Source organism: Bubalus bubalis, chromosome X (assembly GCF_019923935.1).
Source record: "Bubalus bubalis isolate 160015118507 breed Murrah chromosome X, NDDB_SH_1, whole genome shotgun sequence".
In the NCBI taxonomy this organism is placed as follows: Eukaryota; Metazoa; Chordata; class Mammalia; order Artiodactyla; family Bovidae; genus Bubalus; species Bubalus bubalis.
In genome coordinates, this window is record NC_059181.1 from 84,280,959 (window position 1) to 84,298,368 (window position 17,410).

A 17,410-nucleotide genomic window follows, 5' to 3' on the forward strand; every position below is an offset into this window, starting at 1 on the left:
TTAAATCATAATGAATCAAAGATGAAATATAAGAACTAAAACTATGAAACTTTTAAAAGTAAACATAGATGTAAATCTTCATGACTTTGTATTTGGAAATGCTTTCTTAGATATAATATCAAAAGTACAAGCAACAAATAAATTGGACACCACTGAGAAAGTGAAAAAAAAAAAAACACAACACACAGAGTGGAGGGAAATATTTGAAAATGATATATCCTGATATCTCAAATTTATAAAAAAATTCTTACAACCTAATAATAAGAAGACAAATAACTCAATTTAAAAATGGGCAGAGGAAAGATACTCTATGACCCACCTCCTAGGGTAATGGAAATAAAAACAAAAGTAAACACGTGGGACCTGATTAAACTTAAAAGCTTCGCATAGCAAAAGAAGCTATAAACAAGGTGAAAAGACAACCCTCAGAATGGGAGAAAATAATAGCTAATGAAACAACTGACAAAGGATTAATTTCTAAAATATACAAGCAGCTCATACAACTCAATGCCAGAAAAATAAACAACCCAATCAAAAAGTGGGGAGAAGACCTAAACAGACATTTCTCCAAAGAAAACATACAGATGGCTAACAAACACATGAAAAGATGCTCAACATCACTCATTATCAGAGAAATGCAAATCAAAACTACAATGAGATATCACCTCACACCAATCAGAATGGCCAAATCAAAAAGTCTACAAACAATAAATGCTGGAGAGGGTGTGGAGAAAAGGGAACCTCTTGCACTGCTGATGGGAATGTAAATTGATACAGCCACTATGGAAGACGGTATGGAGATTCCTTAAAAAGCTAGGAATAAAACCACCATATGACCCAGCAATCCCACTCCTAGGCATATACCCTGAGGAAACCAAAATTGAATGAGACACATGTATCCCATTGTTCATTGCAGCACTATTTACAATAGCTAGAACATGGAAGTAACCTAGATGTCCATCCACAGATGAATGGATAAAGAAGCTGTGGTACATATACATGAGGGAATATTACTCAGCCATAAAAAGGAATGCATTTGAGTCTAATGAGGTGGATGAACCTAGAGCCTATTATACAGAGTGAAGTGAGTCAGAAAGAGAAATAGAAATATCATATACTAACACACATATATGGAATCTAGAAAGATGGTACCAAAGAATTTATCTGCAGGGCAGCAATGGAGAAACAGACATAGAGAACAGACTTATGGACACAGGAAGAGGGGAGGAGAGGGTGAGATAAATGGGAAAAGTAACATGAAAACTTACATTACCACATGTAAAATAGATAGCCAATGGGAATTTGCTGTATGTCTCAGGGAACTCAAACAAGAGCTCTATATCAACCTAGAGGGGTGGGATGGGGAGGGAGATGGGAGGGAGGTTCAAGAGGGAGGGGATATATGAATACCTACGGCTGATTCATGTTGAGGTTTGACAGAAAACAACAAAATTCTGTAAAGCAATTAACATTCAATTAAAAAATAAATAAATTTTAATTTAAAAAGTAAATAAATAAATACAAGTTAGGTTAAATATATTAAATAGAAAAAAAAATGGGCTGGGGAACTTCCTAGTGGTCCAGTGGTTAGAACTCTATGCTCCCATTGCAGGGGGCACAGGTTTGATCCCTGGTCAGGGAACTGAGGTCCCCAAAGCTGTGCAGCATGGCCAAAAATAAATTAACTAAATAAATATAAGTAGAGGATTTGAATAAACATTTCTCTAAAAAAGATATACAAATGGGTGATAAGCACATGTTAGTCCTTACAGAAGTGCAAATGAAAACTACAATGAAATACTACCTCTCACCCACTAGCATGGCTACAATAATAATTTTTTAAAATAAAAAAGTGTATAAGAGTACATGAATTTTTGTATTGATTACATTGAAATTATTATTTTAAATAAAATGTCATTAAGTAAAAAAAAAATAAAAACAAGCATGGGCAAGAATGTGGAAAAATAGGAATCCTCACATATTGCAGATGGAATTTGAAAATGGTGCAGCCAGTTTGGAAAACAGTCTGGCCATTCCTCAAAAGGTTCTATATGGAGTTACCATATGGTATATAGTATATAATTCCATCACTAGGTATATACCCCCCAAATGAAAACATACATCCACATAAAAGCTTGTACATGAATATTCATTGCAGCATTATTTATAATAATAAAAAAGTGGAAACAACCCAAATGTCAATCAATTGATGAATGGATAAACTAGAGTATAGCCATATAATGGAATATTATTCTGCCATAAAAAAGAATAAAGTACTGATAGATGCTATGGCATGGAGGGACCTTGAAAACATGATGCTAAGTGAAATAAGGCAAACACAAAAGGACAAATATTATATGATTCCATTTATATGAAATGTCCAGAACAGGCAAATCTATAGAAACAAAAAATAGGTTTTTGCTTGACAGGGGCTTGGAGGTGGGTGGCAGTGGAGAGAATGGAGAATGAATGCTAATGGGTATGGGGATTAGAAAAGTGTTCCAAAATTATGTTGCTGATTGCACAACTCCATGAATATATGAAAAACCATTGTATTTAAATGGGTGGACTGCATGCTTTGTGAATTATATCTTAATATAAAAAAGGAAAGAAGAATCAGAGATGTTTGAGGGACTCACAGAGCAAGTGAAGCATGGGAAATTTCAAGCCCCTTAGAAAAGACATAAGCCATCACGAATCATCTGCAGTAGAAGTGGCAACATGGGGAGGGGGTTAGTTAGAGAGAAGCCTGTCAAGTGGTATGGAAGAAATCCATAATTCTTTGTGGGGACCTGTGGAGGATGCTGAAGGCAGCTGAGAATTAAGAGGCAGCATAGTTGCCAGGCAGTCGCTGTGGCATGAGTGAACAGACCAATGAGTTTTCTGACCAAATCATTGTGCATTGCCAATAGTGAGAGACTAAGCCATAAATTATGGACATTTAAACAGTGAAGAGGGTGAGGCAAAATGAGCTAGACTTCAACTAGGATCCAGCAGAGATTATGGGACTCACTCACTGCCATGAACTTTAAATCAAACGTTTGCACAAAAGAGAGTTTTAATTCAGAACACAGTTTTACACTTTAATTGACAACCTTAATCTGTCCAACCTGTGCCCAACCTGTGCCTCCAGGCAACTGGAGTAGGTGCTCCAGAACCTGATGAGATTAATTATAGGAAAACAACTATATGTTTAAATTAAATTTGGAGGTGGGGCGCACTTGCAGTATATACATTTTTTCACCCCACTAAATGCATAGAGGATAGTAGATGAAGTCTTTAAGGAAAAAAGAAAAGAGTGAAATAGTCAAGTAAATATTCTCCAAACTAAACACCTTTGCATTTTGGTTGCTCACAACTCCTGTTTAGTTCAGTTCAATTCAGTTCAGTCACTCAGTCGTGTCTGACTCTTTGAGACCCCATGAACTGCAGCACACCAGGCCTCCCTGTCCATCACCAACTCCCAGAGTTTACTCAAACTCATGTCCATCGAGTCGGTGATGCCATCCAACCATCTCATCCTCTGTTGTCCCTTTCTCCTCCTGCCTTCAATCTTTCCCAGCATCAGGGTCTTTTCAAATGAGTCAGTTCTTTGCATCAGGTGGCCAAAGTATTGGAGTTTCAGCTTCAACATCAGTCCTTCCAATGAACACTCAGGACTGATCTCCTTTAGGATGGACTGGTTGGATCTCCTTGCAGTTCAAGGGGCTCTCAAGCCTTCTCCAACACCACAGTTCAAAAGCATCAATTCTTCAGTGCTCAGCTTTCTTTATAGACCAACTCTTACATTCATACATGACTACTGGAAAAACCATAGCCTTAACAAAGGTCCATCTAGTCAAGGCTATGGTTTTTCCAGTGGTCATGTATGGATGTGAGAGTTGGACTGTGAAGAAAGCTGAGTGCTGAAGAATTGATGCTTTTGAACTGTGGTGTTGGAGAAGACTCTTGAGAGTCCCTTGGACTGCAAGGAGGTCCAACCAGTCCATTCTGAAGGAGATCAGCCGTGGGATTTCTTTGGAAGGAATGATGCTAAAGCTGAAACTCCAGTACTTTGGCCACCTCATGCAAAGAGTTGACTCTTTGGAAAAGACTCTGATGCTGGGAGGGATTGGGGGCAGGAGGAGAAGGGGACGACAGAGGATGAGATGGCTGGATGGCATCACTGACTCGATGGACATGAGTCTGAGTGAACTCCGGGAGTTGGTGATGGACAGGGAGGCCTGGTGTGCTGCGATTCATAGGGTCGCAAAGAGTCAGACACGACTGAGCGACTGAACTGAACTGAACTAACCAGACGGACCTTTGTTGGCAAAGTAATGTCTCTGCTTTTTAATATGCTGTCTGGGTTGGTCATAACTTTTCTTCCAAGGTGTAAGGGTCTTTTAATTGCATGGCTGCAGTCACCATCTGCAGTGATTTTGAAGCCCCCCAAAATAAAGTCTCCCACTGTTTCCACTGTTTCCCCATCTATTTGCCATGAAGTGATGGGACCAGATGCCATGATCTTAGTTTTCTGAATGTTGAGTTTTAAGCCAACTTTTTCACTCTCCTCTTTCATTTTCATCAAGAGGCTCTTTAGTTCCTCCTCACTTTCTGCCATAAGGGTGGTATCATCTGCATATCTGAGGTCATTGATATTTCTCAGTATATTACAACTCCCATAACTACCCAAAATAACACTCATTTTGATCATCTCTTCTCTAAAAACTTTCCTTGCCAACCCACAACTAGCTAGTTTTGTGAATTCTTACACATTCAGTATAGATATTCACATACCTAAATCTTATTGAAAAGTTGATATAACTTTGTCTAAAGGAAATAGGTAGTGAAACAACATTCAATTAGCTTGCTTGACAATAAAAGATATAAATGAAACAACTAGAAAACAGTCAAAAGTAGACCATGGTCCTTTGTCTCATTAATGTGTTCATTAGATAAAGACAGGTTTCAGGAGGGAAGGATCTGATTTGTAATCAAGAAAACAAAAGCTGATTTATCCATTTGAACTGAAAAGCAGGTAAAGAATTTCAGTATTTACTCACATATTCATTCAAATATAAAAGGGAACTGATCACCACCTCCGCCACCACAACCATGTGTCATATGTGTACAAGGTTAGATCAAAGTGGTAGCTAATAATACTACATTCTGCAGTTGTTCAAGGATGACAGTTGAGAAAGTTTGATGACAGAGGATAAAAATAACACTTGTTTGGGCATAAATGGAAGTTTTTTCATTGAACTATGTGAACGTTCCTTATGCCATCCACACTGCCAGAAACCTAAGAAAACAATTTTGCAACATTTTTATGTGTTCACTACTCATCAAATTACAATTATTCTTTTTTTTCTGAAATGAAGAATAACTATTGTAAGCATGAGAATAAATTGAGGTAATGATAAAATAATCAGCAACTATTAGGTATAATTCAATTTCCAGTTTTACCACAGTTACTAATGTGCATAACCTTTGTTCAAGTAGTTTGTCACAGTTGTGTAACAAAGCATTTGACAAGAGTTAGTTAACAGCAATTTACAGGCAGATACAGAAGCAGAAATGCTTAAAGTTTGAATGTACTTTGTCAACAAAGAAACTATGGCCTATTTACTTCTTTTTTATTTAAAAGAAACATGGAATCTTTTGCTCCCAGCTTGACAGTCAGTTACAAAAAGCAGAAGGCACCTTAACGTTTCCTCTGGAGGATATTATCACTTCACTCCAGTATCAGCAGCGGGTAGAAACATGTGCTTTATCATACTTTGACCTTTATACTTCAAGTCAAGGGAATCCTAAGCAAGGTCAGTTTCCTCATCCAGCATGCACTTTCTGCAGATGTAAAAAAAAAGTTTTTTTCCCACAGAATTTGATCTGTGGATTTTGTGTTTGAATGAAATATGTTTATTTCTATGGTGGTGACTTTGCAAGAAAACAAGTGCAGAAGTATTTCCTCAAAGGCTAAAAGGAGGCATTACCACCACCACCACCACTTGCCAAGGGATTTGCAAAGCATCTTGAGGCTCATGGTTAGTATGGGAGACAAGCCAGAATTAGGAGAAGTTAGCACAGAGAAAAAAGTTGGAGTGTTTTTCCCCCTTTTAGCCAGCCAATTCAACAAAGTCCTTCAGATAGTAACACCTAGCGGTCAGATAATGATGTCTTTTCTACAAGGATTGTGTTTGGGTTTGTCTATTTCCTTTATGTTTGGAAGATTTGGGGTTGGCATTTAAAATCCTTGGGGGGAAAGCTATTTTTGTAACTCATCTGGGATGTCCTTGTCTTAGGGTTTCCCATTGCATCAGTCCCCTAGCCTGGACGATAACCATGACAGTGCTTTGTCTTTCAGATGAAATGCAGAACTAAGGACATGACTATTGGTGCTTATTAAAGATTCCTTGCTATTTTCACAAGAGTAGGGGTGTTAGACTCTTGTCTACTGGCCAAATTCTAAATTGGGAGATTACATTCTGCTTTCCTGAATTCCCCTAGCAGAAGCAGCCATCCATGGTATCCTACTTTGCTTCCTGTGCTACACTGTTGTGTGACGTCATTAAATGGCTCTGCTTTTCTACTCTAGAAGTGACCACTTCTTAGTGGAGTGCTGAATAAATTGGTACCTATTGTCTGATATTGTATTTGTCCTAGTTTCAAACAAATTAAAAGGTAGGCTCTGATAGTTAAGGATAAAGAACAAAACAAAACACTCTAACAGTACTGGTTGTTGTGAAGCAGTAAAAAAAAAAAAAAAAAAAAAGAAAGAAAGAAAATTTGCTTTCTCTTCTGCAACACAGACAAATTAATACATTTTTTAAAAACTACACCAGTGGTTGACAACAAATTGTTATTTTCCCTCAAACAGGATAGTTCTAACAGCAATGATGAGGTTTGAGAGGATGTGATCACATATCACAAACCAGTTAAACCATCTCTTTCGCCTTTAGGTTGCGTCTAACTATCCTAGACAATTGATCTGTCTGTTTCATAAAATCTCTCTTTCAGGAGAGTCTTCATCTTTCCTTCTTAATATATTTCAGTGTTTTTTAATCTTTCCATAAAAATGATGTTCTTGTTTTTATTTAACCTCCAGTCCACCTACTGTAGCTTAATGTCACCATCTTTTATCCATCTCTAGCCTTTTATCCTGCACTAGTACTGAGAGGCAGTGTAGCACAACAACATGGTTTTTGGAGTCAGACATGCTAACATTAAAATCCATCACTTTATAGGTGTGTGATGTTGGGCAAGTTACTACTGAGGTTCAATTTCCTCATCTGTAAATGAGCAACCTCTTCAACCTCATGTGAAAATCAAATGACATAATATATTATTTGTAGGGTTATGGGGTAAGATGATGGAGAAGGCAATGGCACCCCACTCCAGTATTCTTGCCTGGAAAATCCCATGGACAGAGGAGCCTGGAAGGCTGCAGTCCATGGGGTCACCGAGGGTCGGACACGACTGAGTGACTTCACTTTCACTTTTCACTTTCATGCATTGGAGAAGGACATGGCAACCCACTCCAGTGTTCTTGCCTGGAGAATCCCAGGGATGGGGGAACCTGGTGGGCTGCCGTCTCTGAGGTCGCACAGAGTCGGACACGACTGAAGCAACTTAGCAGCAGCAGCAGCAGGGGTAAGATGAGGCATGGTATTTGGCACCCAAAAAGTGCTCAATAAATAGTAGTTATTTATCTGATTAGGTGCACAGATCTGACTCAATTCATAAACTTTTAGAGTGGGGAAGAATAGTTCCTGGATTTCAACACAAGTTCCCTGGTAGCTCAGTGGTAAAGAATCTGCCTGCCAATGCATGAGACACAAGAGACGTGGGTTTGATCCCTGGGTTGGAAAGATCCCCTGGAGAAGGGAATGGCAACCCATTCCAGTATTCTTGCCTGGGAAATCCCAAGGACAGAGGAGCCTGGTGGGCTACAGTTCATGGGGTTACAGAAGAATTGGACATCACTTAGTGACTAAATAACAACAGTGTCATAAACATACTAGACACAGAGGCTCAAAATTTGTTGACTTATTTTTCCCCTGGAGTGAAATGAACAGCCCTCACCTATCTGCAAGATATCACATATTTAGCTCAAAGGTGACAAAATCGATCAATCCTCTGATGCCTCCAAATATGCAGATAGATACCTCACTTTGTCTAGATGTTTTGGCAAGGCATAGACACAACACAAAAAGCTTAGACTTTGTTTCTATGAGGTTTCGTTTCCATGAATATTTCACATTTGATTATTGTCTTGGGCGCCTAGAATGGGAGTGACTCAATCAAACGCCTCCTCATCCATCCAAGCATTCTTTGAGAAAATTTTAAAAGAATACTAACAACTAATCATATACCTGAACAAAATCTTTCAACTTGTGACTAAGTATACTACCTGCCCTGTTTATCTGTAAGATCTGTGCTAACTACAGATATATTTCTAATCTGCTTTGTTCCCAAGCCAATCCCCTCTCCCAATAACCCACCGGTGCAAGTTCCAGACCACAATGAACATTTGTGAACCAGTGAGGTGTTGGTTAGGATTTTATTTTTTGCTTTTAAAGGTCTTTACGGGGCTAGGAAGGAAAGTTGAGGAACACGCATGGGGATATATAGAGTCGATTGGGCTGGAATGTCTGTCAATAAGGACAGAGTGTGTCTCTTTTACCATAATCTTGGAAAAAAGATTATATGCGTGTTCAGATGGAGTCACTGCAGTATGGCCCGTTCCCCGACTGATTCATAAGGGGCGATCTCAGGTGTGGAGTTCCAAGCACCTGCTTGATCACACTCCGGCAGTTCAGAACCTAGCGTATTTGAGGCCGGTGGCTCAGGTTCCACTTAATTTGGCTCAGGTGTCACTAACACTATGTGCAGTGCCCGTCACTGAGTCGTACTTTGGGACTTGGATACTTACTTCGGACTTTCTTGTTTCTCCCCGCTTCCTTCCCATTAGTTTCCCTTTCGCTCCTCCGTCTCCGGGGTGCCCACTTCCTCCCTTTGCTCCCATTCTCCGCTTTCTTCTCTTTCCTTCCTACTGGGCTTCCCGTCTCTCATCCTCGTAGGGCCGCGGGGCTCGAGGCTGAGGCTCGGCTCCGAGGAGGAGGAGGCGCGAGGCCGGCGGGACAGGCGAGAGGTGCCGAGCCGCGAAAGCGCGGGGCGCGCGCCGGGGCGGGGGCGCGCGCGGGCTGGCCGCGTGGCCGGGCGGCCGGACCAGGGAGCGGCGCGCGCGCGCGTGGCCCGCGAGCCCCTGGCGCGCCCCCGGCGGCCGGGGCCGCAGCGTGCTCGCCCCCGCCGCCAGCTCGCCTCACTTATGGGTCGGAAGCGCTGCGTGGGGGAGACCGTTCCAAGATGGCGGCGGGTTGCTGCGGGGTGAAGAAGCAGAAACTGTCCAGTTCGCCCCCCTCTGGCTCGGGTGGCGGTGGTGGCGCCTCCTCCTCCTCCCACTGCAGCGGAGAGAGCCAGTGCCGAGCCGGGGAGCTGGGACTAGGAGGCGCCGGTACGCGGCTCAACGGGCTAGGAGGTCTAGCCGGAGGAGGTAGCAGCAGCGGCTGTACCCTCTCTCCCCCCCAGGGCTGCGGCGGCGGCGGCGGGGGGATCTCCCTGTCGCCCCCTCCGAGCTGCGGAGTGGGGACCCTACTTTCTACCCCGGCCGCCGCCACCTCTCCCTCGCCCTCCTTGTCGTCCACCGCCTCGTCCTCATCGCCCGGCTCCCGGAAGATGGTGGTGTCAGCGGAGATGTGCTGCTTTTGCTTCGATGTGCTCTACTGTCACCTGTACGGATACCAGCAGCCCCGGACCCCCCGGTTCACCAACGAGCCCTAGTGAGTACCGTGCCCTCCGCCGCCCTCTCCCTTGCGCTCGGGATGGGGCTCAGAGTTGAGGCAAAGTACGAGTCCGCCTCCCCGCCGGCCGCTGCCCCTGCCCCTCTGGCTGCCCCGGGTCCCTGGAGCCACTCTCCCTGAGTAAGGGCACCCCGCACTTTCTGCCCTCTGAGGCAAGCGCCCCACACTTGGATAGGGGTGCTGCTGCGAGAGATGGCTCGCTGACTCCCAGAGGTGTTCGCTTTCTCTTTGAGATAACTTCGAGGAGTTTTGACCCTCTCCTTCGCCACCCCGGCTCCCCATCTCCCGGGTTTGGGAGCTCTGGGTCCCTCACGGTGTTGACCTCTCCTGTATTGGGTTTCCTTGACCCCCAGCGAAAGTCCCGCCGGTGTTCCCGCCCCGCGTACCATGCACATGGAGCGTTACTATCCCATTGCAGCGTAAAAAATAGCAACTATCCAACTTCTGTTCTGCCAGTGATGGAACTTAGCTCCGGAGCCTATGAGCTTACCCATCTTTTTCCTTCGGGTTTCCTTGTGTCCTGGGGAGGGAAGAGGTTTTTTGTCAAAACACATGTTCCCTTAGTACCTATTTTTACCCGAACTTACCCATTAAAATGTGTTTCTAGTGAAGCGCACCGCCGGCTCTCTCACATTTAAAGAGTGAGATTTTTTTTTTTTTTAAATTCCACCGTCTGGGTAATAGCTCATTCAAAGAGAGCTGTCCCCATAGAGCCACTGTCAGTTTGTACATTACGCGTGCACTCGCTTTTGTGTCGATTTCACTTTTAAGAAACCCATGTTAGGTTTGACGATTCAGGAACTAGTTAAACAGCAAGTGTGTAGGAATTTTATGGTTTCCTCCGGTTTTGTACTTTTATTTTACCCTTCAAGTGTGTGGTTGAAATTGTTTAGAATAAAACTGTTACAGCTAAAAGCCAGGTTAATTCTAATCCCTGTCCATTTGGATGTGTGGGAGATGGGGCATGTGTTGTTTTTTTAATGTGTACACTTGAGTGTAAACTGACTTTTTGAGTTAAATGCTCAAGACTGAATGTAAAGCCCAAGGAAGGGCAGAATGACAAAGAGGGTGATTGTTTTACTTATGAGTACTTAGCATCAATGGGAAAAATAATAGAGAAAAATTTCAGTGAAACTTATACTGAAAAGCATCAACCCTTTCTCTGCTAAGACAAGTGCCCCTTGTCCCCATACCCTAAGTACCTAAATTGATGTTCTTTTAAAACTGCTTCTTTTCATTTTGTGAGATTAGGGGATTAACTGCGACTGGATAGTATAAACACTCTGCCTAGTCTAAAAACATTCATTTAATATGTAAAGTGGAAATTGCAATAAAGTATCCTGGAAATTGTAAATTCGTTTTGTTTTTCTTTGGCTTTGATACTTGAAATGTATTTCATTTTGTATTTTTGCCACTTTTCTGTGGCCTGTGCATTTTCTTTCAGACCTGGTCCCTCTTTGGGCATTGGTTCATAGGAAATGCGTGAAAGAGCAGAGACTGACACTTTGTCAAATTACATATCTTGATAACTTTCATAGTTTCAATTCTAAAAGCTTAAATCCTAAACCCACACCTGTACTTAGCCAATTTGCTTTTTGGTTAAGAAGTAGAATTCATTTTGAAAAAGACTGCCATGTAAAAAAAAGTCTATGAAATATTTATTAGGTTGAGTCACTTATTTGTGACTTTTCTGCCTTCTCTTGGATGTCTATGATGTATTAAAGCCAGTCCTGGGATGATACATAGGTTGGCTCAGCAAAGTCATGGGACTGCAAAAATTCACTCCTGTTTAGTTATATGAGTTTGGCAAAGGCTGTTTTACTATTCACGCTCCATTGCTCCAAAGCATATGCGAACACACTTTCAGGAGGTGCTATTTTCACACATTTTAAAGTGAGTTTGGGTTAACTGAATGACTGTAACAAGAATTTTAAAAGGAAAGTGAGCTTGACCAGCTCATACAGAAACTGCTTTTGAAAGTGTCATTTAAGAGTGGCTACTTTGCACACATATTTAAATATTATTTCTCTAATACCCCACCCACTGGATTTCTTTCTCTTGGAATTAAACAGAAAAAATAAGACACCCTTTGACCACTGTGGATATGTTGCAACAATGGTGAAAGAATAATAACTATTATCATTTAGCAGGCCTTGACTGTGTCATGTATTCCACCAAACAACAAATTTAGAAGAGACACTGAACATGACCAAGAGGAGAATGGAAGTTCACTTAAGTGGAAAGAGGAGTGTATCTTTATTTTCTTTTATCTTAAAGTCATTTTGGAGGTGGACTGGAAAAATTTAGGAAAACTTCTTCAAAGCAGGGTTTGATCATGGGAGTAAAATAACTAGAATCACTTGACAGTGCCTTAGTAACCAGCACCTATTTTCTTTCTGTTTTGCATATTTAATAGCATTGTGTACTTGTTAGTGTGGCTTGGTGCTGGGGGCCATAAGACATAAATAGATATATTGCTCCCCCCCCCAGAGTTATTAGTATCATGGTGTCATGAGCAGTGCTGTTTAGGTCCTGTCTCTGTCCACCGGAAGACGTGCTTTCGACAGTGGCACATCCTCCTATAGGAAAGCACACCGTTTTCATCTCTTCCCAGGACCTTTCTGCCAAAATGTCTGTCACTGGTGAAATCTGCCTTTTATGGGCTTAGAAGTTCTGGTTTCATCAGTGACCCTTCCACTCCAGTAGGTTATTAGAAATTTCCACGAACTATCAGTTTCAGGTTTGGCGGGGAGGATGTCACCATAGGAACAGGCTGTATGGATACAGTGTATCTGCTGTTTCAACTGTATCAACACAACACTGTTGCTGCTATTTCCTTGAGTACCTACCTCATTGCAAAGAAGTAGCCATAGCTGGGGCTTGGGAGGAGAATGGAAATCTGTTCAGTGGAGGAAAGGTAACATTTGTGTTCAGAGTGAGGAATGAATGACTGAATCCTTGGTCTCAGTTGTACAGCCACATGTGCCCACAGAACCAAGGTTCAAAACATGATTTAAAGAAAACATGACTTTAGGTGCATTTTACGATTCACAGAGCTTTACATTTATAGATGGGAACGTTATAAGGGATCCACTGTGCCAGGTGTTGAGCCAGTTCTACTCCAGAACTGTCCTTCTCAACTTTGGCTGCACATTGGAATCAGTGAAGAATTACTAAAAAGACAGATGCCTGGGTCCCAACCCCAGAGATTCTGATTTAATTGGTCTTGGATAGGGCCTGGGCATCAGGATTTTTAGAATCTCTCCAGGTAGCTGAGGCGGAGGACCAGTATGTTGTATTCGACTAGGCCTTTCTCCTGACATTGTGATTAATTTGATGTGGGGTGGTTCCTGGGTACTCGAATTTTATGAGCCTTCTGAGTGCTTTTTGGTAAACAGCCGGTTTGGGAAAACACTTGCAGTGTGGTCTGCAGACACATCACCTGGAACTTGTTCAAAATGTAGGCTCACATACCCCAGCTCAGACCTGCCGAATTTGAATCTGCATTTTAACAAGCTTCCCCAGGTGACTCTTAGGAACATGGAAAAGTTTGGGGAGGTGTGGTTCTCAAACTTTACTTCATAAGCTCCTGTAGTGCTTGTTAAAACACAAATTGCTGGGCCCCATTCCCAGAGTTTCTGATTCAGTTGGTCTGGGGTGGGGCCGTGAATTTGCATTTCAACCAAGCTCCCTGGTGATGCTGCTGCTGCAGTTCCCAGGACCACACGTTGAGCCCCACTGGTTCGGACAGCAGAAGACCTGAACAAAGTACTTGAGCAACTGTAAGGGAATGGCACTTTTCACTGTCAGCTTCCAATATAAAACTTCCTGCTTCCATGCCAGTATCCTTTATCATGTTCTTTCTAACTTACACCAGGGAGACTGAATGCTGCCAAGATCCAAATAAGAGTCTGAGGTTCTTGGGATGGTTTCAGTCCGAGGTGAGATTGAGGGGAGGAAACCCTTAACTGGAAATCTGCCGTATGATTTTAGGTTTTTTTCCCCCAGAAATTGTTAAATGTGAGGGGCACATTTTAGGAATAAAAGCAGCTCAGATATGATATCTTTAAGTGAGTTTTATTGATTTTAGTAACTAAAGCCCCCTAAAAAGATGCTTTGATGATTAGCTCACTAAATAACATGTTGTAATAAGATTTTAAAAGCTTTTTACTCACACTTATGCTTGCTGGATTGCATTTTAAGAATTTCCCTCATTAACAAAGAAACATAAAAGGATCCTGCTAAGGCACTGGGATTGCTCAGTCTTATATCTTTAATACTGTGTTGCATGTCACATCCCATGAACTTTTATTTTAATCTTCTTACCACCTTTGAAGTTAATGCAGTACTACATTTTGCATAAACCAGAGCACATAAAAGATACTTTACTATTAAACATCAATAAGTGTGTTTCCCCCCATTGCAGTGAACAAAATGTATTTTTAAAAAAATCAACTCTTGGACATGCAGATTTTCAGATACCTTCATCAGGTGTTTGAACAGTTACCTTTTTCTTGTCTTGTCACAGTAGTCAAATTACTATTTGTCGTTGTGCTTGGGACGAATTGGGTTGCTGTAGGGAGATGAGAGGTAGGCACTTTGTTTCATTAGAACAGTAACAATCCTATAACATGTTAGTAAGAAAGATGATTTGATAATACAGCTCAGGTCAAAATGATATTAAATCATCATTTTAAGCACAGACTATTTCTGTTAAGTCCCTTTTGGATGAAGAGTGACCAAAATAGCCGGAAGGTGTGTGTTTCTCCTAGATGATGCTACTAAGCCATTACAGATTTCCTTATCTATGCTAGCGTAATGATCGTAATGTATAGTTCTTTTAAAATAATAGTCTGAAAAATTGTTGAGCATTTTGGGAGGTATTATATGGGTTGTTTTTCAACAAGGTCTATTTCCATTGGAAGGCAATCTGGTGTCCTATCTTATAGAAAAGAAAGCAGGGCATGCCCCCAGTTGTCATTTATGCTGTAAAAACCTTCAGTGACTGAAATGGTAGGATATAGAAATATAAATTACAAAATTATTTTTACATCTATGCATGAAGGTGTATGTAGGGCAAGGTATATTTAGTTACAAAGGAAAACTCAATGCTTATTTTACCTTCTCCCCCATATGGCCAAAGGGAGTGATAACCTAGCTCATAATTTTTCGTGCTTATGAATTGTGTTTGTGCTGCATTCAGGTCCCAGTTAGTCGATAGCAACCAAGAAGGATCTCTAAGTCCAGTGGGAAGAAAGACCACTACTGAGAAAGAGAAAACTGCTCTGTTAGCCCACGCATATATTGTTTTTTTTCTCTAAGTATGTGTTTCTCAGAAACAGACTAATATTCACATTGTTGTCTTTAAAAGATTGTACACTTTTTGAAATTGTGTTAAAACACTATATCCTATTATTGCAGTTTATTATAATTTTGAAGTCAGTTGTGTTTCCCATTAACAGATCATCTTTTTGAGAATGTATATGTGCAAAACACTAAAACTTGTGCAATGAGATTAGTCAGAGTTCCCTATTTCAATAGGCGTTTTTCTGTTCTCTCCATGTCACACATGCTTGCCTGTTTTAAAGCAGCACAATGACCAGGGCTTTTACATTTAAATTTTCTTAAATAGTCTTTTTTCCCCCCAACTTGTGTAATAATGTCTTTTTGATACTGTTCTGAATCAATTAAGCTAAGTGCATGAGGACCAGCAGTAAAACCCAGGGGCTGCCAAGAATGGACCTTCAGTGTGTAAGCTGTCTTTCCACAATCAGTAATTGGGCAGTTGCTCAGAGGACACTGGAGACAGTGTGGGAAGCCAGTGGTTGTGTAGGTGGGAAGAGTAGATTCCCAACAGTGAACTTATTTAGAGTTGAGCTTCTGTAGTTACAGTGTTGCTAAGAACAAAAATGAGCCACAAGCTTATGTAGCAGAAAGAAAAGTGCCCAAAGGAAAAAGTATGGTGTAATAATGTAGTTGGGTGGGGCATATTTTATGTTTGGTCCAACCATAAGTGGCATCTTTTCTATCAAGTGTGGGTGTATTTTCTACAGCTCTTAGTGTACCATACTTTCAAACTTGCTCACCTGTAAAAATGTTAGTGTTGAATAGCTGAGTGGAAATTATATGTCACTGGGGGAGGAAACCTGGTATTTTTTTTTCTTATTAGCATATACACTTTGCTGAGTTCCGTGGTTGGAAACTAGAGAAATAGAAGAATAGTTCTATCCTCACAGAGCTCACAGTGTCGTTTAAGATATGATACTTAACATGCTAGCAGAGCAATATATAGATGATTATAGGTGAATTAGACGCATGAAAAATGTGGTGCATGAGCATGGTAATGACATGGGGTAAAGGAGTGGCCAAGAAGAAGGCTTTGGGGAGAGGACAACTTTTGAGCCAGGTTTTTAAATGGCAGAAGTACAGAGGTTATTGGTAAGAGCCTGTGAACAGTAGATCTAGAAGTCTTACTTGGTTGTTCTCAAACCGGTTGCTGTCACTGCCACACCCCTTGCCACAGCACTTGGGGATTCCCAGCAGCTGTCTTCAGTCAGCAACTTAAACACTCAGCATTTGCCATACCACTCCCCTTGCTCTGGTCTCTAAGATCATAAAACTTCAAGGAAATGGAAAGTAGCCTTTTGGCTTGTGAACCCTCTGAGAATGCTGCATAAGAAATATTGGATCTGATTATAGTTTTTCATATTAGGAAGGGAACAGAATTTGTAGATGAGTCTTCTAGAATGTAGGATGAATTGGAAGAGAAGCCTAAAGGTAGGAGAGAACAGCGGGACTTAAGGTGATGAGGGCACAAGGAATGGACCCCAGGGACGTAGTTTGTGAATCTAGGAAGGTTGGAAAATCAAGAAGTGGAAGGAGTTATCAGTGTATGCAGGGACTCGCACTCTAGGGCCAGGTTTTGTGTAGGAGTGGAAAGATTGCAGCTCACCTGCTTTTTGGCTCCCATCATTGGCTCTTCTTTTCTTGGCTCTGTGCCTAACTATTCTTGTGCTCAGGAAAAGTTTGTTCAACAGCTCTGTTGGAATTGCTGTGAAATTTGATCTCAAGTGTAAGGACCTTCCTTCCACCTTTCACCTATTCCCAACTGTATCTAATTTGAGAGAAAGGAGTAGAAGACATGTTGGTTTGATTGAATTTGGATTGAGTATGAAGATAGCTGAGATAGCTTTTGGACAAGGACCTGAAATTAGGTGATTGCATGTGAGTAAAGAGGCATTATGGGGATAAAATCTACCAAATTCCCATTGCTGGAGCAGGTAAATGTAAGAGAGGCTTTGAACATAATTCAGAATTCATAAATCTGAGGAACCAGGAGAATGGTGGTGCCACTAAAAAACATGGTGGGGGAGGGGAGCAGTTCAGTTGCTCAGTAGTGTCCGACTCTTTGTGACCCCATGGACTGCAGCATGCCAGGCTTCCCTGTTGATCACCAACTCCTGGAGCTTGCTCAGACTCATGTCCATTGAGTTGGTGATGCCATCCAACCATCTCATTCTCTTTCGTCCCCTTCTCCTCCTGGCTTCAATCTTTCCCAGCATCAGGGT

General features: G+C 41.6%; 2 protein-coding genes across 6 annotated transcripts in view; one reads left to right on the forward strand and one right to left on the reverse strand.

Annotated features, from left to right (window-relative positions):
• Positions 1–9,147, reverse strand: part of RTL9 (retrotransposon Gag like 9) — a 153,427-nt gene extending 144,280 nt beyond the window's left edge. The window contains exon 1 of the mRNA XM_044936767.2: positions 8,915–9,147. The gene's annotated coding sequence lies outside the window, so the exon portion shown is untranslated. The remainder of the gene's footprint in view (positions 1–8,914) is intronic.
• A 138-nt stretch (positions 9,148–9,285) lies between these two features.
• Positions 9,286–17,410, forward strand: part of AMMECR1 (AMMECR nuclear protein 1) — a 115,413-nt gene continuing 107,288 nt past the window's right edge. For all 5 annotated transcript variants that reach the window (XM_006071596.4, XM_006071597.4, XR_328719.4 and 2 more), the window contains exon 1: positions 9,286–9,821. In XM_006071596.4, the coding sequence (XP_006071658.1) occupies positions 9,349–9,821 (473 nt within the window). In that variant the 5' untranslated portion in view covers positions 9,286–9,348. The remainder of the gene's footprint in view (positions 9,822–17,410) is intronic.